General features: G+C 40.2%; 1 protein-coding gene across 3 annotated transcripts in view; it reads left to right on the forward strand.

The window, feature by feature from the left end:
- The window catches only part of TSPAN9 (tetraspanin 9), a 182766-nt gene extending 160252 nt beyond the window's left edge, over nucleotides 1-22514 (forward strand). For all 3 annotated transcript variants that reach the window (XM_035313333.1, XM_035313340.1, XM_035313325.1), the window contains 6 exons: nucleotides 12044-12235; nucleotides 13816-13890; nucleotides 15413-15514; nucleotides 17298-17429; nucleotides 17540-17623; nucleotides 18421-22514. In XM_035313333.1, coding sequence (XP_035169224.1) covers nucleotides 12044-12235; nucleotides 13816-13890; nucleotides 15413-15514; nucleotides 17298-17429; nucleotides 17540-17623; nucleotides 18421-18492 — 657 coding nt within the window. In that variant the 3' untranslated portion in view covers nucleotides 18493-22514. The remainder of the gene's footprint in view (nucleotides 1-12043; nucleotides 12236-13815; nucleotides 13891-15412; nucleotides 15515-17297; nucleotides 17430-17539; nucleotides 17624-18420) is intronic.
- Nucleotides 22515-23942: the final 1428 nt, after the last annotated feature.

The following is a 23942-nucleotide window of genomic DNA, read 5'->3' on the forward strand; positions in this document are numbered from 1 at the left end:
AAAAAAAAAAAAAAAAAAAAAAAAAAAAAAAACAGGTAGAGGTTTTAACAGCTGGAAATAAAGCTTATTGAAGGCCAAAACCAATTTTTGACATCAATAGCTTTTATTTCAGATTCCTTGTTTAGTTATTTTCAATGTCAAGTTCATTCAGTACTGAAAAACTGGAAGCTGAAAAAGCAAACTCTCTCTCTTTGAACATGTGAAGACAATGACATATTAGTTTATGCAGTTACCATGAAAGAAAAATGTGTATATATTAAAATAAAATATGTATCATTCACTGCTTCCTAACATAGTAGCAATAAAAAGAGTTTGACTAAGAATACAAACAAAGATTCTCTTCTTGTTGACAAAAAGATTCATTAAATAACTACTGAAGAAGGCTGACTGAAGAATACAAAAGTTAAACAGAGTTTAAATCCAGCTTTTGATTTAAATTATGAAGTTGATGACTGGTGAAAATCATGAAGTTGGTGGTTTAAATAGCTGTGATTTAAATCAGTTTGCATTGACCTTGCCCCATTAGAAAAGCTGTTTTTGAGAACAGAGGTGGCTTCAAAGGGATCCCAGTAAAAACAGCAAAGTGCTTCTTTACCACATCTGGGGACAGTGGTGAGATCTCTGTCCAGCTTTCACTGTTGCCATCTGTGTACAGTTCATGGTTTCATATTCAGAGTAAGCAAAACTAGATGTTGTGTCTAGAGTGCAGATCTGTGAGTCTTTTTAACATATTTTGTTCACTGCTCTTCTTTTTATTTGATCCTTAGCATATAGATTCATGCAAACTGCTAATCACTCTGTTCCCCATTCACCATGCTTCTAAAGCAGGTGGTCAATGGAGAGCTGTGCTTCTTGCAAAAGGTTGCACTTCCTTTTAAATGCAGGGTAATATGAGCTGCTAATCTGTGAGAGGTGAAAATGTTAGTTAACTGCTGCAGAATGTACTTGCTTTTTGTCAGATCAGGCTGAGGAAACAGTTAACAGCTATAAAGATAACATGCATAACTGAGGTTGGAGTTCTCATAGGGCTTTGTATTTTACCTTTGGTTTCCAGTATTTGGTACATTTTTGCTTTCACAAAATCACAGAATCACAGAATTTCTAGGTTGGAAGAGACCTCAAGATCATCAAGTCCAACCTCTGACCTAACACTAACAGTCCCCACTAAACCATATCCCTAAGCTCTACATCTAAACATCTTTTAAAGACCTCCAGGGATGGTGACTCCACCACTTCCCTGGGCAGCCCGTTCCAATGTCTAACAACCCTTTCGATAAAGAAGTTCTTCCTAACATCCAACCTAAAACTCCCCTGGCGCAACTTAAGCCCATTCCCCCTCGTCCTGTCACCAGGCACGTGGGAGAACAGACCAAGCCCCACCTCCCTACAGCCTCCCTTGAGGTACCTGTAGAGAGCGATAAGGTCACCCCTGAGCCTCCTTTTCTCCAGGCTGAACAAGCCCAGCTCCCTCAGCCGCTCCTCCTAAGACTTGTTCTCCAGGCCCCTCACCAGCTTCGTAGCCCTTCTCTGGGCTCGCTCAAGCACCTCCATGTCCTTCTAGTAGCGAGGGGCCCGAGGACACTTTCACGTGGACACTGTCAGTGTCAGAAATAAGAGATCAGGAAATCACAGCATCATAGAATCACAGAATGGCTTGGGTTGGAAAGGACCTTAACAATCATCTAGTTCCAACCCCTCATACTAGATCAGGTTGCCCAAGGCCCCATCCAACCTGCCCTGGAAACTTCCAGGGATGAGGCATCTACAGCGTTTCCAGGAAACCTGTTCCAGTGTCTTATCACCCTCACGATAAATAATTTCTTCCTAATATCTGATCTAAATCTACACCCTCTTTTAGTTTAAAGCCATTACCCTTTGTCCTATCACTACACTCCCTTAATAAAGAGTCTCTCACATCTTTCCTGTAGTTTCTCTTTAGGTCCTAGAAAGCTTCTATAAGGTCTCCTGAGAGCCTCCTCTTCTCCAGGCTAAAAAAGACCATCTCTCTTCAGATGAGAGCTACTCCTGCCCTCTGATCATCCTTGTGGCCTTCGTCTACCCTCTCTTTAACAGGTCCGTGTCCTTATGTTGGGGGCCCCAGAGCTGAATGCAGTACTCCAGATGGGGTCTCACAGGAATGGAGAAGAGGCGGAGAATCACCTTCCTCGACCTTCTGGTCACATTTCTTTTGATGCAGCCCAAGATATGATTGGCTTTCCGGACTGCAAGCATACATTGCTGTCTCATGTTGAGCTTCTCATCAACCAACATCCACAAGTCCTTCTCAGGGCTGCTGCTAATCCATTCTCTGCTCTGCCTATATTTGTGCTTGAGATTGCCCCAACCCAGATGCAGGACCATGCTTCATGATGCTGTGTCCAAAAGCGTGTGGATAATTTTTTTTTTTTTTTTTTTTTTTTTAATTGTTTTTCCAGAATATTTTATGATGAATTGTGCTCTTTGTTATCTTCATTGACTAATGAAAGGACATCTTAATTGCAGTTGTATTATGAAATTGTTTTTAGGTAAAAGCACAAAGTAATGAATAATCAATTTGAGTACAAAGGCAAGTGCAAGGTCAAGAGAGTATGAGTTGTTGAGGGTATATTTCACTCAACATAGTTGCCACTATTTATTTTATTTGTTGCCCTTTCTGGTAACAAGAAAACATTCAGAAGGGTTTAAAACTCTTGTCAAAGAAGAGTTATGGCAAATTGTTTTATGATACTGCTACTCATTCAGCAATCACATTCCCAGCTGATGGTTGAATTTTATTTGAATTCCAAAACAAAAGACACTTGAAAAATAAAAGATCAGTATGACTGATGTAAAAGCTCCGTAACTGTTGTAATCTCTGAAGAAGTGGATACAAAGAAATCTGTCAGAAATCTACATTGGAATGGAACTGTCTTCTGTAGTCACAGTACTTCCCAGCTGTGACTATTGCAGTTTTGATATATTTGCCAGTATGTTCAAATGTAATGTTGTCAATACAGGAGCATTTTGGCAAATATTTTGCATTTGCCAAACACTGGAGCCAAAGCCACAAAATTGGAAATACATGGGAAATCCACCAAAAACTTGCAGGAAGCCAACAATTCTTTGTGTTACAGACCAGCACCTTTACCTGCAGATTGCCTAGCAAGGTATTTTTATTTAAGGTTTTCTGAGAATCTAAATTCCTGTTGGAGTCTAGTGTTTACTTGTGCATTCATATCTGTTGCATTTCTCTTTGGAAAAACGAAAGTGTCATTGGACTCCATGGGGAAGCACTTTTATCTCCTTCACACCAGATTTGGTCAGATTGTTAAAGGTACAGAAAACCCAGCATGCCTACCACCTGAAGTATTTTATCCATTGGTCATGGATAAAGAGTCCCTCTCCATCTTTTTTATAAGAACCCTTTCAAGTATCGAAAGATCACAATGAGGTCTCCCTGGAGCCTTCTCAAGGCTGAACATCCCCAGCTCTCTCAGCCTTTCTTCATAGGAGAGGTGCACCAGCCCTCTGATTGTCTTTGTAGACCTCCTCTGGACTCGCTCTAACAGGTCCACATCTTTCTTGTGCTGGGGGCCCCAAGCCTGGATGCAGTCCTCCAGGTGGGGCCTCACAAGGACAGAGCAGAGGGGGACAATCACCTCCCTCGGCCTGCTGGTCACACCTCTTGATGCAGCCTAGGAGGCAGTTGAATAGAATCATAAAATGTTTTTTATAAAATCATAAAATATTCTTTATAGAATCATAAAAAAAATCTTTATAGAGCCATAAAATAGTTTGGGTTGGAAGGGACCTTAAAGATCATCTAATTCCAACCCCCTTGCAGCAGGCAGGACAACTTCCACTAGACCTGACCAGGTTGCCCATAGCTCCATCTGGTCAGGCTTTGAACGCTTTCAGGGATGGGGCATCCACAGCTTCTCTAGGCAACTTGTTCCTCATAGTAAATTTCTTACTTATATCTAATCTAAATCTAACTTCTTTTTGTTTAAATCCATTACCCCTTGTCCTATCACTTCACTCCCTGATAAACAGTCTCTCTCCACTTGTGATAGTATTCAAAGTTATTTTACAGTTATGAATCCTTAAGGTCCTGGATTTTTCTTTGCTGACCCAATTCCTCTTTAGTCTGGCATGTGGAAAAGAGAGATACATGAGCTTCCACTTGCCATATGTCCTTGTTTGTGTTCCTGTTCTATTAGCTTTCTCTCACGTTTTCTGGGGCTGCCCCTTTTAGGTTCACCTCTTTCTGTTCTTCTGAAATTACTTCATCACAAACTCTGCTGTCTCTGATTTATTGGCAGTGCCTGTTTGAATACTAAATATATACACGTCACGAATACTTGCATGTTAGTGTAAAGTAATTGCAAGACCTGTTAATCTTTGCTGAGATTTAGAGTTAGGTGGCTAGGCATTCTCTTGTTCCAGTTTCTTGTTCCAGTATTTCAGATTCCAAAATAACATTGCATCTCTTATCTGGGAACAGTGATTCCTTGTCTAGCTTTTCTGATACAAAGATTGTTTTGTCATGGTATATGAAAAAAAGTTGTGTAATGGTGATGAAGCAGCCCCATGTCTTTCTCATCCTTTTTGTTATACTCTTCTTTACTTCAGTTCTGTCTATGTCAATGTGAGGGGACCGTGGTATTTGAAAAAGTCCAGTAACACAGTTCTTGGATGAGTTATTTCCGAAATGTTTTAATGTTGATGTTTGCTGATACTTTGTTTCTTACAAAGGCTCTACGAATGAAAGTTCCAGGCATACTAATACATACCATATAAAACCAGATACAATAGGAATATGTGTGCTTTTTCATTTTCTCTGATGGTAGCTGGATCATGGAAGTTGCTCAACACTGAGCAGATCAGACCTGGCCTCAGTAGTGCCTTAACTAAGCCATACTGGCATCTGTTTCTCTGCTGGTTCCTTGTTGTTGTAGTGGGTTTTGCAGGCACATATTTTTAGAGCATTCTACGTAAAATTGGAGCATTTCCTTTTCTTCTTAATTCCATAACAAGTAGTCTTCAGCCTCCTTTCAGACGAGACAATGAAAGGCTTTTCTGCTGTTTTTTCTTGGAAGGAATGAAGAACTGGAAGACAGTTTGTAGCATGAATCTGTATTTAAGCAGTCTAATGCCACTGTCATTTATTAGTTTTGAGATAGCAAAGGTATTTATCTACCTGGAATTGGCTGATTCTTTGTACTGAATTTTCACGTTTCTTCCTGAGCTGGTGTGATTGCCTGTCTTTCATTTTCCCAACACAGATCTGTGGACAGAAAAGTGAGATTCAGTTCACTGACAAGTCATCTGTCTACTTTGATGGATATAACTCTTCTCACTGTAGCATATGGCTGCCCTCCTACCCCCTCTTATTTATTTGCTCCCTTTCTAATGTCAGTTCTTGTTAGCAGGCTCTCTGAAGGGAAATTTGGTTCAGCCTTGTAATATTGCCAGCAGGCTAGAGGTGGAAGGTTTAATTTGCCTCTGCTTTTTTAAATCTGTGAAAATAACAAGATAGAGATGATCCAGGCAATGGATGGATAACATGTAACATATTTTTAATTGAAGATCTCTTGCCAGAGTACTTAAGAATATTTCAGAGGCGTTCCCAGTTCATTTGGGTGATGTTATTTGCCAGGCAGAAGATTAAAAATAGAACATACTACTGAAGAGAGAGAGGATAAGCTTTGAATACTACTAAAGAAAAATTAAATCTGTACTGAACTAGTCAGATTTCTTCTTTTGTATATCTAATATAGTTCCTGCTTATCTTGTTCCCAATGAATGTTGAGCAAAGCTATTCACCTTTTATTATCATCACTTTTTTAACACAAAATCGTAGTTTAATACCAAGAAGAACAGATAATGCTCAGGGTAAACAACTCCTTTTTTTTCCTGCCTTCATTCCCATTGCCTCTTATATTTTAGTATTGACATGCTGATTTTACTAAAAGCTTAAAAAATACAAGTTCATTGGGGACCAGAAGACATGCTGACTTCCAGTTTTACTTATTTTTACTCCTTAGTCAGTTATTAGTGGTGCCAGAAGATGTCATGAATCAGAAGGGAGAGTGAGTTTCCTATAGTTTTGTATTGCTTTAGCATACTAACTGACCAAGAGAAAAAAGCTCATAGTGGTCCAACTTAGTACATGACTTACACAGATACTGTGACTGCTTCACAAACCACTCCTGTAGGCATTTCTTCACACTGATTCCTTGCATCTTGTCTCAGAAGTACCTCCAACTGCTGAAAGCAAAGGTTACAAGTGGATTTGCAAAATGTAGTTTAAGCACCTGTTGGCATCTTATGTGCTGATGGAGATCTCTCAGTGTTTGAACACTTTCTTGTGCCCTGTAGTACATCTTCAGGAGAGCATCTTAAATCATGTTAACTTCTTTAGGGCTTGAAAATTCCTCAGTACTTTCTAGGCAAATTTGTATGAGTGTTGCTGACTGTTGTCCCTATAAGTTCTTGAAACATCTGTTTGCTTGATTTGGGTTTTGGGTGGTTTGTTTTGTTTTGTTTATTTTTTGTAACTACTACTTTTATTTTGGTATTAAAGCACATGAGAGGATAAACAGGCTTCAGGAAGATTGTCTTGGGAAGAAATAGGTAGACTAATAACACATAATGAATACAGCTGCCTAGATTTCTTGAAGTCATGCCAGTGAATGGTGTACATATAAATGTATGTCTGACAGTGAACTGACCACAAGGTTGTGGTGCAGAAAGTGCCCATGAATAAACAGGTGGGGACATCCAACTCAGAAGAAAGTACCACAGACACATTCCCTTGCATTTGTGCAAATAGATAGTATCTAAATTTGGCCTATAGTTTTAAACAACCATACAGATATGTTTTTAGAAGGCTTTAATGCAGCTGCTTTAAAGCTACAACACTGGGGGAACTCAATAGATCATGTCTCCCTTTGCTTTACTCCCATTGGAATAAAGAAGGATTTTTTTGTCTTGTCTGTTACATTTCTCTTTGGGCATCTTCAAGAAGTTGTGCAGTAACAGAGAACATTGCAATTTGCTTCCTGGTTTCAATTTCAAGTCTGCATAGATAGTCTCATTTGCATGATTTAAAGAGACTGAGCCTAATCCCCAAACTCTACATTACAGAAAGGTATCCTTACGGTTACATGGTTTTAGGAAACAGGGCTTGATGCTGAGAACGATGTTGTTAGGCTGATGGATTTTCATTCATTATGATGAACTGCTTAGAGTCTTGTTCTGCTACTAGCCCTTTGCTTACTATTGAGAATAAAATGGTTTAATACAAGGAATATGTAAAAAGCTTTGTTATTGTGTTCTTAAAGAACTATCGTTGTCATATCTATTATCAAGGACACGTTTAATAATGGCACATTCTACTTGGGCATGATTTCCCCTTAGTAAATTCATGTGGACTAATTACAACCACCTTCTTGTCCTTCATGTGTTTTGAAAGGGGCTCCAAGCTTAGTTGCTCCATCACCTTCCCAGGGTAGAGGTGTGACTGGCCAGTGTGTTCCCTGGTTCTTCCCTCTTGGATAGGAGAGAGATTTGGTTTTTCATAGTCTTTTCAGTAACCTCTCTCATCTGCCATGACATATTAAAAGTAATCAAGAGTGACCTTGCAATTACATCAGCTATGTCACTTAGCACTTCTGGGTGATCCTGTCAGGCCCTGTGGAGTTATGTATGTCTAATTTGTTAAAATTTCTCCCTCGCCCGATCCTTCTTGAGACTTTTCACTCTGGCCTCAAGAGCCGGCTTTTAACAGTGAAGACTGAAGCAAAGAAACCATCAAGCACCCTGGCATTTTTAGTGTCCTTTGGTATCAGTGCCCCTGTCACATTTACAAGTGTAAATTTCCTTAATCCACCCTTTTGTTCTTCATGTTATTGGAGAATCCTTTCTTGTTGTCCTTGACATCCCTTGCCAGATTCAACTCTAGATAGGCTTTGGCTTTTCTAGTGTCTTTCCTGCGTGACTGGACAGTATCTCTTTATACCTTCTGTCTCACCTGTCCCTCCTTCCACCTCTTGTACACTTCCCTTTTATGACTGATTTTAGTCAGGAGTTTCTTGTTCATTTGTGTGGGCTTTCTGTAGCCTTTGCTCAGTTTCTTGCTTGTTGCTCTGGACCATTCTTAAGCATGAAGAAGGCAATCCTTGAATATCAGCAGTTCTCTTGGAACTCTCTTCTCTTCAGGGCTGTATCCCATTGGAGTCTTACAAGCAGGTCAGTAGTACAGCTACCACCACTTCAGTATGACTTCAACAGATTCCTTTTAAGCAACACTTCTATGATGTTATAATTTCCTCATCTGCTGTGTGCTTCCTAATTTGTGAAAAATCCATCAGCCATACCATTTATAATGAGCACAACAAATCTATTAGCTTTAGTAGCCTTATGGGGAAAGCTCTTTTGCCCTTTATGAGGAATCGGCATACCTCTGTGTGTGTCTCTCAAAGGAGAAGGACAACACAGCAGCGCACAAGCAATCTAAGAGATTTCTGAAAAGAGACACGGGTAATTGAGCAGTCAACAAGCAAAGGTACTCTTTTGGACATGTTGCTTATAAACAAGGAAGAACTGGTTAGGGATAACTTTGTGGAGTTCAGGATCCCATGATGAGGGAGCAGGGCAAAAAGCAGGACCACAGACAGGACTGAAGACTTTCATCTCTTCAGAGATTGAGTAGTATAGGTACCACTGATTCACAAGTTAGCCAGTGGCAACTGCCCCAGCTTCTGGCAAAGTCCCCGTGCCCTCTCCCAGCAGCCTCAGCAGCCATTTGGCATGGCAGTCGCTCCCCTCTTCCAGTCATGTAGTCTGTTCTGATAGGCAGGCAGGGCCGGCCTCCCCTGCAGGTTTACCTACAAGTACATCAGACCTTGTAAAGGTTTTTAAACTGTATGCTAGTGATATAGTACAAAATGACCAGATAGTATGTGTTTTATAAAATACAAATATGAAGCTTTCCATACAACAGAAAATGTTTCAGAACACCCAGACCTACATCTTTTGAAACTTTTTTCATAAATATATGCTTTAAATAAAACTTACAACCCAACCACAAGGATATGTGTGTTCTTTAACCCCATCCCAATCCAACATATTTCTTTAAATGGACACCATAGACAGCAAAGGTTTAAGATTTTATGAATATTTTCTTTTTAGCAGTAAACTACACAGGGTGAACCACTGGGCTTTAGGAGATATCTCTCTTTTTAGGTTGTGTGTGTGGTGCATCTTGGTCCTTCTCAGTCACTTTTAGTTGTTCCAAGATATCTGTATGACTCATGAAAGAAAATGGCTCATTCACCACAGCTAAGGCATTCTAACCTTTAGATGCTCTCAGGCTTAAAAGGTGAACAAATCTAGAGGACATATCCAACCCAAACAAGTAAGCTGGACTCCTTGATAACATCTCCTTTGTATGCAAAACTTCCCTGGTTGTCCCAAGAAGAGATATGTTTATGTTGCCATAGTTTACCTAGGAGCACATGTGCGTTCTTGCAATACCAGGGTTGCACATTTTCCAGCACTTCCTGAACTGCAAGACTGGGGTCCTCAGGAGTGTGCAGAGGTTTTCCCACTTCTGTCTTGTTTTCTTCCAGAAAAAAAAAAAAAAAAAAAAAGAGTTATTTTCCCCCTTTCCTGATTGCTCTGCTTCACATAGGCCAAGTACTTTTGAAAAACAGCTGTATAAACCTTAGCTTTCTTGTTAGCCATTAAGCCTACTTTCTGGAGAACATCCCTCATACTAGCATCCAGAGTGGATGGTGTCAGCCCTCTTGTCTTCCTGGGATGATAGTAGTACCCTTAACTGTTCCAGCTGATCTGCAGGCACCAGATACATTTTCTCCACATATTCCATCATTGCTTTGCCAAAAACCTTGTGATAAGTAGAAGAACAAAACTTGGAAAACTAATAAACCTACTTGTTTGCTTCACCAGACACTTCTTTCATTTGAAGGACACGTTTTTGCTACTCAGGCTTTTAATCGACATATGGCCCTTTTTCAGTATGTGTATCTGGTGAAGTGTTAATGGAATGTTCCCCTTCAAGGCATTCAGAGCAATTTCAGAAATGGCCTTTATCAGGTCATCAGAAGCTGTGCAGATACTACTTTTCTCTGGGAAGAACTGGATTTACAGCTCCAGGAGTGACATGTTACTCTTCAGACATAGGAGCATGACATTCCCAAGCCTGTACCAATAGCAACAGAAGGTGTTAGTCCAACTATTCTCTGTATATTACCAAATATTAGGTATTTTTCTTTTTCTTTTTTTTTCTTTACTTTTTTTTTCTCTTTTTTCTCTTTTGAACTTCCTTTATTTCCATTTTCTTTCTGTAACTCATGTAAGAAAACTGCAAAGGCAAAATCTGAGCCCCTCTGAGTAAATGAATTGCTGAGCTTTGAATCTTCCCCTTCCTCCTTTAACTCATTTGCTTAATAGAGTATATTGTGGTCTCAACAGAGCAGTTAATGCATTGTAATATTTTGAAAAATCCCTTGATAGTCTTTCTGGACAATCAAGTTAATACCTTATAAAACTTCAGTCAGCATGCACTGAAACAAGATTAGGGACTGCTGTGTCTGGTGAGATAGAAAAAGTGAAAAGGAATTAATAAAATGACTTAAAATATTTTTGCTTCTTTCATCGTCCAGGATTCATTTGTACCAGAGGGAAAGAGGTAGAGAATAAAGTGAGAATAAATAGCTGTGAGACCATTTTCACAGTGATCACCTTGTATCAGAAATGAGATTGGTAGAGAATAAAGTGTCAGAGAAAGCTATTTTACTGCTAGATTTTTTGCAAGCTTGGGGTGGTATGGCTATATGCAATTCAGTCCCAAGACAGGGAAATTATTTGGGATATTTTTAAAGAGCATGAATGATAATTTGGTCTGGGATCTAAGGTCAAATGATAAATCTTAGCATCAAGAGTACAGAGAAGAAAGCACAAAAACTGAGGAGTTCCTCTGGAGAAAAAAAATAAGATGTGACGTACGCTAAGAGTATGTTAGCACTGTTTGGAAAGGGATGCCTCGTGGAAGTTTTTAGGATCTTTCAACAACTCGCAAATCTTCCTGACTACTTACTCTCTTCTGTCGTTGTAGATCATCCTGTTTGCATGGATGAGCCTTGGTGTTTAATATTGCCACCATCAACTGATTTTATTATGTAATCTGAACTTTCAATGTAATTTTGGTATGGACAAATCTTACTTTGGGAAGTTAAAAGTCTGTGAAATGGCGAACTTGCCTTAGCTTGCCCAGTGGGTCTGTGAAATCAGTCATAGTGAGAATGTAGTCAGTGCACACACTGGGGTACAACTGAATAATGTACTAACATTCATAGTGAAAAATCTCTAAAGGGAACTGTAATCACATTGTGTAGTTTGGCCTATTGACCCAATAACTACAGCAGTTTGAAAGGAGTTATTCCATGGTTGTCTTCAGCAGAACTTTAGAATTGCAGGAGGAAAGAGCAGTGTCAAACAACAGGAAAGCTGTAAGAACTAATCCTAAAACACAATCAGGCTACTGGGACTGGCCAATGGAAAGTTATGACAAATATTTATTGAAATGATGTTGATTATATTTATCTCCCTGACTTCCTTGCCTGTCCTAGGATGAGGAACTATGGGGCTGGTATTCTGAGAGGTTGTGGATGACTGCGCAAATATGTGTGATGAGGCATTCTTTCAAGTAATGTTTTTTCCTTCCTACAGAAAAATTGTATTGGGCTGTGTTGCTGGGAGATAAATTGTTAGCCCTGGTTCCATGTGCTGAATCTTTAAAAATAGGGTTCTGCCATCCAGTGGCTTTTGAACAAATTTATCAGTATAAGTTACATGACCAAATCTAGGTAAAAACATTTAGTTTCATGTTGTTTCAGTACCAAGCCAGTGAGAGCATTACTGCAGAGCAGTTACCTGGGAAATTACTTGAGAAATTCCTTCCTTTTGGAGAGTGGGTGAAGGAGTCAGTGCCATTTATTTTAACGGTGAAATCTTTCTTTTGTTTATCTCTTTGCAGTTATGTGGCTGTGGGCTCCTGGGCGTGGGCATCTGGCTGTCAGTGTCACAAGGAAACTTTGCCACATTTTCTCCTAGCTTTCCATCTCTTTCAGCTGCCAACCTAGTCATTGCCTTTGGCACAGTCATCATGGTGACCGGCTTTCTGGGCTGCCTGGGTGCTATCAAGGAAAACAAGTGCCTACTCCTGAGTGTAAGACATTGATATTTCTTTTTCACTAAGACCAGTTACTGTTGTTTTGCCATTATTTTATTTTAAAACATTTTCACCAGTGCAAATAGTCCTGTGGACCACTGTAACATATTCCTTAACCTTCAGGCTTCTGTATGATTACAATATGACATTCCACAGGTTTGGTCACAGTGATATTGGTGCATTAGCAAATGTAGCCTTGTTACTGTGTAAACTTATGTATTAGATAACATGGCAAATTGCTATCAGTTACCTCTGAATGGTTAAACATGAACTGTGGGTTCAACTGGATAGCCCTTCTGGAAATGTCTTTTAGAAGGATTGACTGGAAAATCTTAAGCACAGCTGTTTTTGGATGCCACTCACAGTTGCTCATGGCTATTTTCTACTTTGCCTTACTTTAGATAAGGCCTGTGTCAGAGGCTGGTGGAAAGCATATGACCTGAAGTCAGCATCTCTGCTTGGTATTACCAGTAAAAAATAAAAAATAAAAAAAAATTGGCAGCCTTTGTCCAGCACAGAAACACAGAGTTTGGGAACCCCTCTCAGCAAACACTGTGGGTCACTCCTCTTGCATAAATCCAGGGGGTTTCATCATGATCCTCTTCACCCTGAGGAGAACGTGAGAGGAGTGCTTCCACAGCAGACAGGTTCCAACTCAGTTGCAGTTTTCAGTTAGAGGTGCTATGACATTAAGGAGCATATGAGTTTTTCTTGTGTAAATATCTCCCTTTTATGGTACTGGTGAACAGCTGAGCAGTGTTCCCTAGACCACTTCAGAAAATTAAACTGGAGAAGAAATGTGCACTTGTTGCCTATCTGCTGCTTGTTTTTGTCATACGGCTAGGAAAGGAAATATAGAATAATAATGGTATCTATGTTGTTCATGCACATGAACAACACCAACAGAAACTTTTTGTTCTTCTTTTAAGAGTGTGTTTATATTCTTACAAGGCTCTGCAGAAGTCTTTTGATACAGATTACCATGAGTTACTGATTGGAGAGCTTGCTGCATCTCATACTCCATCTCCCCCAGTGCCTATATGGGGATGCTATGGCTATGTGTCATACTAGTAATACCTACAAGGTTGCTACTGCGCATGAAAATTAATTAGAAACTGCTGGAGCTCATCTCTCTCTGCCCCCTGCAGAGACAGATTTGAACTACAGACAGTTGGAGAGCAGTGCTGAGTAATGAGTATACAAATGGGTAGTCAGATCTGTTCCCACCTAATAGGGAACCACTGCTATGCCATATCACATTGATCTCTGTGGCAGTGGGCTTAGCATCTGTTTTGTAGATTGTATGAAGGAAAGAAACTGGGCTAAGTGCATTGCTGAAACAAGAAAACTGATAGTAGGGGAAAAAAAATTAGAGATCACTACACAGTGAGCTTCCTCATTGATAGTGAGACGTACAGAAGCTTTAGTGACAACATAGTATTAATATGTCTGACCTGTTTGAAATCAAGCTTGCATATTTTTGTAGAGGGAGGTTTGAATGACAAGGCCAATAATCTTCTGTTTCCAGCTCTCTATTTGGCAAGTGTGTATACACAGTCTCTTTTTCTTTGTTCTAGTTTTTCATCGTTTTGCTGATAATTCTCCTGGCAGAGCTGATACTACTCATTTTGTTCTTTGTTTATATGGACAAGGTAAGCAAATATGCCACAGATTAATTATCTGTACTAACAGGTAAACCAGGTTGAGTTTGCTTTTGTTAGATGAAGGTATGTGGGTTTTCCTTGCTCTTCACTTTGGGGTATTCTCAGGTGATTCCAGATGCCACCAACTGAATCACTTGACTGGGCTGTCCCAGAGAGTTTGACAAGGTTGGGGAGAGGATCATTAGACAGCTTTTCATATAGCCCATTTGTAAGAAGTTAGCCTGCTATCTAGTAAAGATTAAGAGGAGCAGGTACAGCTCACTGGCTTGGCGGATAGATAAGAATGGAATACCCTTGGGAATCAGAGGGCTCTACTAAACACAGGACAGAGCCTTACGCTACGAGCATATCCAGACTCATTTTAAAACTGAGCTCTTACCAGATTGTATCTCTTCCCATGTTGTCAGTATGATATCTGCCACTTCCTGGGAGTTGGGGTGAACTTCATGAGGGCGGTGAGGTACTGGAACAGATTGCCCAGAGAAGTTGTGGATGTCCCATCTCTGGAACTATTTAAGGCCAGGTTGGATGGGGCTTTGAGTAACTCTCTCTAGTGGAAGGTGGCCCTGCCCATTGTAGTGGGGTTGGCACTAGTCATAGGTCCCTTCCAACCCAAACCATTTTATGGTTCTATGGTTCTGTGATTCTGATTTTGAATGGGATTTGAAAGAGAGATGAAACAGATCTTTAAAAATAGTACTTTACACCAGGATCTATAGGTTAATCCTTTCTCTGTTGCCAGCTCACTGCTGAGTTGACAAGCTGAGCTGGCAAAACGGCAAGTTGGTTTTTAGCTTTTTTCCAGATCTTCATTGGATTTGGCTGTCAGAGCTAAGGTACATTCCTACCTGCATCTAGGATTTTACTGAAATTTATATGAGAAATGGGACCCCTCAGATCTCTTGTTAAGCATTCCAACTTCCTCCTCTGAAGCAAGAAGAACACTTTTGAAAATTTTAAATCCTGCAAGCCTGTCCCCACAAGCAGAACAATGATAATGCCTTTTTGCAATTGATTTTATATTGGCCATTGATTACAGACTGCCTGAACCTGTGCAAGGGACTAAGTTAAGTTTGGGAGATTGGGACTCTTGTTTTATGATATTAGCAAATTAAAGCAGACCACAGGTTAGAGGCAGGAGAGGCTGCTGTGGGGTATTGCCAACATCTCTATGTTACAAAGTTATATTTCTGCTGATCACTCTTCAGTTATTTTGGTTCAGATAATTATATGATGGATTCTAACTAGAGGGAAAGCTGTTTGGTGTCCATTCTCATGAAAATGAATCCAAGATTTTGCAATCTGAGGAAGAGACTAGGCCTTGGAGGTGCTGAAAGTCTTTGCTGAAAGAGATCTTGTGAGAGTCTTGAAGCTAAGAGAGATGTTTTTTATCCATGTTAAGTTTGTGGTGAGAAAATGTAAGAGAGATGTGTTCTGTATTCAAGTCTGTACCATTTGGTCCTTTCCTATAAATAGCAGTGTATTGACTTTTTGTATTTATATGATGTAGGTCAGTGAGAGCGCAAAGAAGGATTTGAAGGAAGGTATGAAGCTGTACAATTCAGAAAATAATGTTGGACTGAAAAATGCGTGGAATATCATTCAAGCAGAGGTAACACTTTTTCTCATTAGAAGAGAAATTGCAATTTGGCCACAAAGGCTACCACAGTCTGTTAAATGTAGCATCCATGCCCAGTCTAAAAGGTGGCTAATGCAGGCTGTTAGGGACTATTCTGAAATGCAGAATCATAGTGTACTTTGTAAGGTGAAAGATGCTCTCTGTCTGAGATTCTCTATTCCTGTCATTTAGAAGTACAATCTGAAATGGTAAGGCAGCAAAAACTGCATAGGTTGAACTGCAGCTCTGAGAGCTAGATTTCCCCTCCCCCCCCCCTTTTTTTTTTGAATGTCATTAAGTATTTGCTTTTAGAGATCACGGGGCACAAAGAACTTTAAAAACACAGAATTGCTGTGGCATCCCTTTTGAAAACGTACAGTAGTAAGATCATGGAATAAATCCTCCTGGAAATTACATCAAAACACATGGAAGACAAGGATGTGATTAGAGACAGCCAATGTGGCTTCACCAAGGGCAAATCGTGCCATCTAGTGGCTTTGTCTTGTGGAGTGACTGCATTAGTGAACAAGGGAAGAGCTACTAATATCATCTACCTGGACTTCTGTAAGGCCTTTGATAATACAGTCCCCCACAATATTCTTGCCACTGAATTGGAGGGCTATGGGTTTGAAGAATGAGCAGTTAGATAGATAAAGAATTAGCTGGAAGGCTGCATCCAAAGAGTTATATTCAATACAAGTGAAAACTAGTAATGAGCGAGGTCCCTCAAGGGTCTGTGCTGGAAGCAATACTATTAAATATCTTCATCAGTGACATAGGGATTGGGATTGAGTGCACCCTCAGCAAGTTTGTGGATGACACCAAGCTGTGCAGTTAATATACTAGAGGGAAGGGATGTTATCCAGTAGGACCTTGGCAGGCTTGAGGAGTGGTCCCATGTGGAACCTTCGAAGTTCAGTGGGGCCAAGTACAATCCTCAACATCATCACAGACTGAGTGATTAATTAATCACAGACTAGGTTATTAGAGAGCAGCCCAACAGAGAAGGACTTGGGGGTACTGGGGTTGAAAAATTGGACATGAGCCAGTAATGTGCCCTTGCAGCCCAGAAAGTCAATAATATCCTGGGCTGCATCAAAAGAAGTGTGGCCAGAAGGTTGAGGGATGTGATGCTTTCTCTGCTTCCATCAGACACTACCAGGAGTAGTTAATCCAATTCTGGGGTCCCAGTACAAGAAAGACAGTGGCCTGTTAGAGCAGATCCCGAGGAAGGCCATGAAAATGATCAGTGCGCTAGAGCACCTCTCCTATGAAGAAAGCTTGAGAGAGTTGGGGGGGGCTGGGGCGGGAGGCGGGGTTGGCCTGGAGAAGAAATTACATTGAGGAGACCTTATTGTGGCCTTCTAATATATAAAGTTGGCTTATCAGAATGACTGAAAAAGATTTTAACCAGGGTGTGTAGTGGCAGGACAAGAGGTAATAGTTTTAAACTGAAAGAAGGTAGATTTAGGTTGGATATAAGGAAGAAATTCTTTACTATCAGGGTAGTGAGAAACTGGAAGATGTTGCCCAGAGAAGTAGTGGATGCCCAATCATTGGAAGTGTTCAAAGTCAGGTTAGATGGAGCTTTAAGCAATATGATCTAGTGGAAGATGTCTCTACCTATGACAGGGAAGTTGGAATTAGATGAACTTTAAGGATTCTTTCCAAATGAAACCATTCTATGGTTCTGTGATTCTAAGTAAAAGTTTGTGATAGTGTACATTTGACAAATTGTGTAGTTAAGTTCATTTATTATCCTTTACTTTTCCCATAGATGAAATGCTGTGGTGTAAATGACTTTACGGATTGGTACCCAGTGCTGGGAGAAAACACTGTCCCAGACCGATGTTGTACAGAAAACTCCCAAGACTGTGGACGGAATTCTACTGAATTAGTGTGGAAAACGGTAAGGCTTACTTTGCTCAGGTCAAGTCTTAGGGAGGGGTGGAAGGTAGAAAATAGAGGGAATGTACGTGAAAGAAATGTAACCTTGGGAATTCAATTTTCATCTTTCAGGGATGTTATGAGAGAGTTATGACTTGGTTTGATGAGAATAAGCATGTCCTTGGTTCGATTGGGATGTGCATCCTTATAATGCAGGTAATGCCGGTATGATGTATATCAACATAGCTTTGATTTGCTGTCAGCATTCTTGTTTCTGCTGTGTGAAAAGCAGTTCTCTGATTTTGGGTTTGGCTGTATTTTCAAAAATATCAGATTTTTTTATGAGCTCATTTGAGGCCATCTTCTTGGACAGAAAGCAAGTCAGTAGTCAGTTAAAGAAGACATGCTACAGTGAGGTTTCACTTATCTGCATTTTCACTTCAGAGCACTGCTTTAGAGTTACCAGGTTTAGATGTTTGTTACCTTGTCTCTTACGGAACTGTTATTTTTAAAATTTTATGGGGAAGTTCTGTCTGGAAATTGCCAAAACAAGTTAAATCATGGCTGCTGAAGTGAGTAGGTTAACATGTGCTTAAAAAAAAGGAAATGCAGAAGTATCATCATAATCTGCTATAGTTTTGGGGCTCCTGCTTAACAGCTATACTTTTGGGACAGAATGTCAGAATCTGATGTTTAAGTCACAGGTATCCGGCTAATCAAGCACAAACTTTTGGGCAAAAAGGAAGAGTGACTTGCATGCGTTGTTTCAGAAATTTTTTTTGCATGTGACAAGGAGCCCTGAGAACTTTTTGCCTTCCTCTGTGATTTGACATGTCTTCAGACATCGCTGTGTGCCTGAACAATATACATCCTGGTTTACTAATCACTGTTGAAGCTTGAGAAATCTGCCTAGTGTAGAATGTCTTTCAAAACTACATTTGGACCATGAACACTGACAGTTCAGTTTTGGTAACCTTCCTGTACTGAAGCCTTCATTGTTTGCTTTCCTTCAGATTCTTGGCATGGCCTTCTCCATGACACTCTTCCAGCAGATTCACAGGACTGGCAAAAAATATGATGCCTAAAGCCTCTGAGACATTATCACATCAACCCTTCTGTCTCATCATAAAAATGAACAAAAGGAATGACCACAAAGAGTATCAGCCAAGCCCCGCTAAGAGAATCCGTCCCACTGACTGATCTACTTTGTTGTTACTTGTACAGTTATTATCACAGCTTGTTATTTGACTCATGTTTCTGTCTGTTTCACATTTGCCATTTATTTGCCAAAGAGAGGGGAAAGATCCCCAAACAAATGGATTTTCTACACAAAATCATAGATCTGTTCTAAGAATGTTTCTTTAATTTAAGAAAATATTTCACTCTACTAATCCTTGCTATATGTGCAAAAATGATGTGTGTTCAACTCTAAGGGAGAAATCTTCAAAGTCTTCCATTAAGTTTTTAACCCTCATGTCCAATTCACTGTAAGACTCGGAAAAGCCACTCTAACAGAGAGTCCTAAGAATTGGAGCTGCTTTGCTTTGCAGCTTCTTGTACCAGATGGTGTATAGTTTTTTATTATGATAATGATGATGATGACTATTGCAATGAATATAGCTTAGAATTTAGTTGCCTGATTTATAGCTTCTTACTGTTTTTGTTTTTACACATTTATTGTACATTAGTTTAGGAACCACTGTGCAATCTCCAGAGGACATGTTTTTCAAAGTTGGCAGTTGGTGGAGGCAAATAAAGACATAACTTTTCTCAAGTCTGTGGGGAGCTCGCTAGTCCTGTGAGCCTAAATTTCAATGTCTTTATCCACCCAAAGCAATCTTTGGCTCTGTAATTGATGACCCTCCTTGGCTTGTTTTGATGTCATGCTACTTTGAAAGCTAAAAATACTGACTAAGCAAGTGAATGCTCCCTGGCACGAAGGAGAAAGATTGCAGTCTGACCTGCTGGCCAGTTGGCAGCAGCCTTCACAAACTGTATTGTGCATTGAAACTGTCTGTTTCAAAAAGTTTGCCCAAGGCATAGCGTTCTACTGGATATTAGAAAGGGGGATGGCAATTTGATTGCAATATTGTCACGTCATGTTCTTCCTTGGAGGGGTTCCCTTAGGTACAGCTGTCTCTCTGAGCTGGAGGGGGTGTCTCTGGACAGCAAGGAACATGAGTTTGATTACAGATGATCAGATGATGCAGGAAACAGGCAGTTTCCAAAACAGCACTCAGAGACAATATGCATTGTCACATTGCCACACCTTCAGCACAAAATTGGTTCATGCTGGGACATTGCCAGTTCCATCCAACAGGGTGTGGTTTGGAGTTCACTGCAATGCATATTTTTACCAACACTTTCTGGCTAGAAAAATCAAACGTATATTTTTTCTAGTTTGAGCTCTGCTTCATTGCAGGCCAACCCAATTTACACTTTGTTCCAGTTTTTTGCAGATGTCTTTCCTCAGTTTTACAGTTTTGTGAAGGAAGAAGGAAAGGATCAGCTATTGGAAGATGCTGTGATTTAACTCCAGTCAGGGCTCAACTCAGGTCTGAAAGGAATATTGATTTTTATATCAGCAGCAGTTAGAAGGGACCTTAATAGGTTACTTCATCCAATGTCACTCTCAAAAGGGGACTGTGACCTGTGTGAGGTGGGTATGACTGTGACTTTATTGGACTGAGTCTCAGAAACTGTTGAGGATGGAGTTTTTGTGCCCCTCTGGTACCCCTTTCAGAGCTGTGCTTTATCAAACTCTGGTAAATACATTTCTCCTAATGTCCAGTCTGAATATTTATACTTTAAACTCTTAAAATATATTAATTTCATTGTATCAATCAGCCAGTCTTCTCATGGTGGGCTGAAATAACTGTTGGGCCACTTCCTGTCTGGGAGGTATTAGTCCCCTGTTTATCTTCCCAGTAGGTCCTGCTTACATCTGTAAGTATGGCAGCAATAGCATTTTTTGTGGACTATGTGACACTTTTTAGACTTCATATGAGATTGGTATGACAGGAAGGAGTGTGAATGTGTGGGATATGGAGACAAATTGGGGTGTTGTAGTGATGAAGGAGGTTACTGTTCTTAGAGCCTGGTTCTTGCCCACATGAGCATTACGCCCAAAGTTTCACAGGGCTCTTGTTTCCCCCTAAAGCAGACAATACCACATGGGCTCAGCTATTTAATTTGGATTGCCTTCGAAAGTCCAGGAAGGAGCAGAGGAAAAGCACAGAAACAGAATCCAGTTTTACTTCCATTTCTAATGAAAATTGGGACCAGGAGCATCTGAGCCCCGCTGGAGATGGATGTTCCACATGGAAGAAGGGGCTCTGATTCCAAGTGTATGTGCTGCTACATATAAGACTGTATACAAAGTTGCTAAAATGTGTTCCCATTTTTGCAAGAAAAGACAGGACAATTTTCATCTGATGGCTCTACTGCATTCTCCTTTTGAGCAGAGGTACTTTGCTTTCTCTAGCAAAAAAAAAAAAAAAAGTGCTTTTCTTTCTCTAGTTTTCTCTGGGGTTCAAAAAGAGCAGTGTATATCACATCTGTCCTTTTTGGTCACACAGTGGTACCTGCCACAACTTAAATTTCAATCTGCATTCAGTTTTTGTACAAAAAAAAAGTAAAATATATTAGTGAAAGTAGTAGGAAAGTAAAAAAAATGTTTATGAGTAACTCTTGAGAAGAAATGTGTAGTTGCAAACTCATCTATTTTGCCTTTCATCCAAACTTATTTTTGTAGAATGCTTCATTCCATTTCATGATCTGATAGTGGCATAGATCCTGAAATCTTTTTTTAATGACTACTTTTGGCATTCTAGGCATGGTATTAATTGAGGTAGTTACACAAGCTTCATGTATTCATTTCCATGAAGCCACCCTACAGGAAGGTAGTCAAGAGCAGGGCTGATTTGTGTCTCTAGCTGACTCACTGATGTGGGAGGAGATGACAGATATCCTGAAAGGAGAAGAAAAGTAATGCCACTTTCCAGGCAACAAAAACAGCCTTGGAAAGTTTGAGGCTGTATCCATTAGTTTGTCAGAGAAGGCGCTGACTTTCCTGTAACTGGTCAAAGGGAGCTTTGTCTCATGTATGTATGCACTTTTTTATGCTTGTGCTGGTGGGTGGCTGTCTATGTGTTTTCCTTAAACATCATTCTGGTTATTTAGCTACAAGTTTTTCGCATGTTTTTAAATAAAAACTGATACTGGGTAAAAATATCTTTAGCATACACAAATATTGATTTGTATAAGTGCATACCTCTCTGTATCTATAATTCATGAAAGCACAGTTCATGTGTGAAAGTACTGTTTCTCTGAGTGTTTCTTCAGATTGTAGTGTACCTGCTGTCTCACTGTGCTTCATTTTTGGAAGCTGCATCAGCACTTAAGCAGAGACATGTTGGGAGAACTGCTTAAAGAACCTCTACTTGAAAGCTGTGGAAGTGAATTCTGTTCCCTCTTGGTGGTACCAAGAATTTTAGTTATGGGAAGCCCAGGTGGAAGGCATTCAAAAAACCACACTCTGCCCATAGTGAAGTAACATGTGAGATTATAAAAACAATCGTATAAATATCTCAGAGATTACAGGAGATGACTTGTGTATTCATTGAGTTCTTGGACTATGGTCAAGTTAGGCCAGCTCTCTTACCCTGTGTCCCCCTGTGTCCCTCCCCCACACTTCCATTAATACATGAACTACAAACACACACAGGAAGGGTGCAAGCACAGGAAAGCAGAACTGATCTTCATGGTCTTTCCTGGGCAATGTGTTGGTCAGGCATAGGACAGGCAAGAAAGGAAAGTGTGTTTTCCCAGCAGATGGTTCTTGGGAGCAGCACAGAATAGGACACACATAATTCTGGTGTAACTTCTTTCCATAGAGTTAAGCAGCTTCATCCTGTATCTCATGTGGGAAACCTGCAGTTATTTGCCTAAAGGCTAGCCATCTGTTGTGCAGTAGATAGCAGACACTAAGAAACAACATGCCATTCCCCTCAGGTAATGTTTGCACCTGTATTTCTTCTATGCAATACCTACTTTTGCCTTTATATGAAAGATTTTTACTAGGATGATATCAAAATAAAGGATATTTTAAAAGGTGCCTCTTGAAGCTCATTTCTCTCCCACCCCCAACAACCACTAAGGTTAAAAGGGTACCAAAAAAAAGTAATCCAGAAGATGACTCACGAAGATCCATCCCAACATAAATTTTTCTGTGATTCTATAGTAGGTGCTTGAATGGGTGGGTTACCAGTGAGACATTCAGGCAGGGGCTTAAAAGGAATAAAGAAAGGACAGATAGAAGTTTTGGTGACTGGATGGATAGTGGCTGAGATAAAGGGCTGGAGCTGGACAGTATGTGCATTGAACTGGAGATGTAGGGGGTCAGGAGAGGGCTAGATTTTGAAGCCATATAGGAACAGAGAGGGAGTGAATGGTTTAGAGCATCTATACGTTAAGTGAATGGAAGATAGAATAGAAGCTAGTAGAATGGAAGCTTGGAGAGAAAAAATGATTGTGTCTTGCAATTCAAGGATTGGAAGGGAGCCAGAGCTTCCAGCTCTAGTCTTCTTCCACTCAACTTACACACTAGAATTTGTAGTTGGCTAGAGTTGGGGAAAATATGTGAGGTGAAAGGGAGGTTTGAGAACTCTGGAGCTGGAAAGTATATGCAGTCCAAATGAGAAGATTAAAACTGGATGGAGAGGGAAAGAGGAATTGGTATGGAATCCATGTGGCTGAGAGGAGGAGAAATGGACTTTCAAGTAGAAAAGGCTCTGTATGTGGAGAGTGTGAGACCAGGAGAAAGGGGGCGTGTGCCTAGGACAGAGACAATGGAGGGTATATGCTCAGAGAGAGAGACAAAAGGTACAAAATAGTGTAATATAAGAGGAAGACTGATAAAGCAAGAGTGTATCTGTGTTGAGGGCAGCTCTATCCCTTCAGAGGCAACAGTCTTCAGAGAAATACTCTCTTTGCAGCTTTCACTTGGTTTTAGCAGACCCTTCTCAACTTCACTCCAACTGTCCTTTGCTTTCTCTTTTCTGTCAACCCTAACAAGAATCCAAACAGTTCCACAGTCCAAAGACTCCATACCTTGAATAGACTCAAGAGCTGTTCATAGATGAGTTCTAATTATAGTCTATATCATCTTGTACAGTCCCTTGCTAGCCCCACTGCACATGTAGCACTCCGTATTCTCTTAAACCTTAAATGTCTTAGGGGCCAAGGACCCCTCTCTCCAGATCCTGTCTTTCTTCATTAGCAGGCCTTTTTCAGTCCCACTCTAACTATAGCTTTGTGCTTTCCTTTCTGTCTACACTAACCTGTAGGCTCGAGTAGGACCCCAATTGTGCCAGAAAGTTTGTTTCCCTCAGAGGATTTTTATTTGTAGCTATTGCTTTTCTTTTGGCAGTCCTGATTGAGTCACTATTGCAGTCTTCTTCGTCTGATTTTCAATTCTAACCTAACTCCATGGATTCCATAATCATCAGAAAAGATTTCCTTTGCAGCCCTGACT

This window comes from Oxyura jamaicensis, chromosome 1, assembly GCF_011077185.1.
Source record: "Oxyura jamaicensis isolate SHBP4307 breed ruddy duck chromosome 1, BPBGC_Ojam_1.0, whole genome shotgun sequence".
In the NCBI taxonomy this organism is placed as follows: domain Eukaryota; kingdom Metazoa; phylum Chordata; class Aves; order Anseriformes; family Anatidae; genus Oxyura; species Oxyura jamaicensis.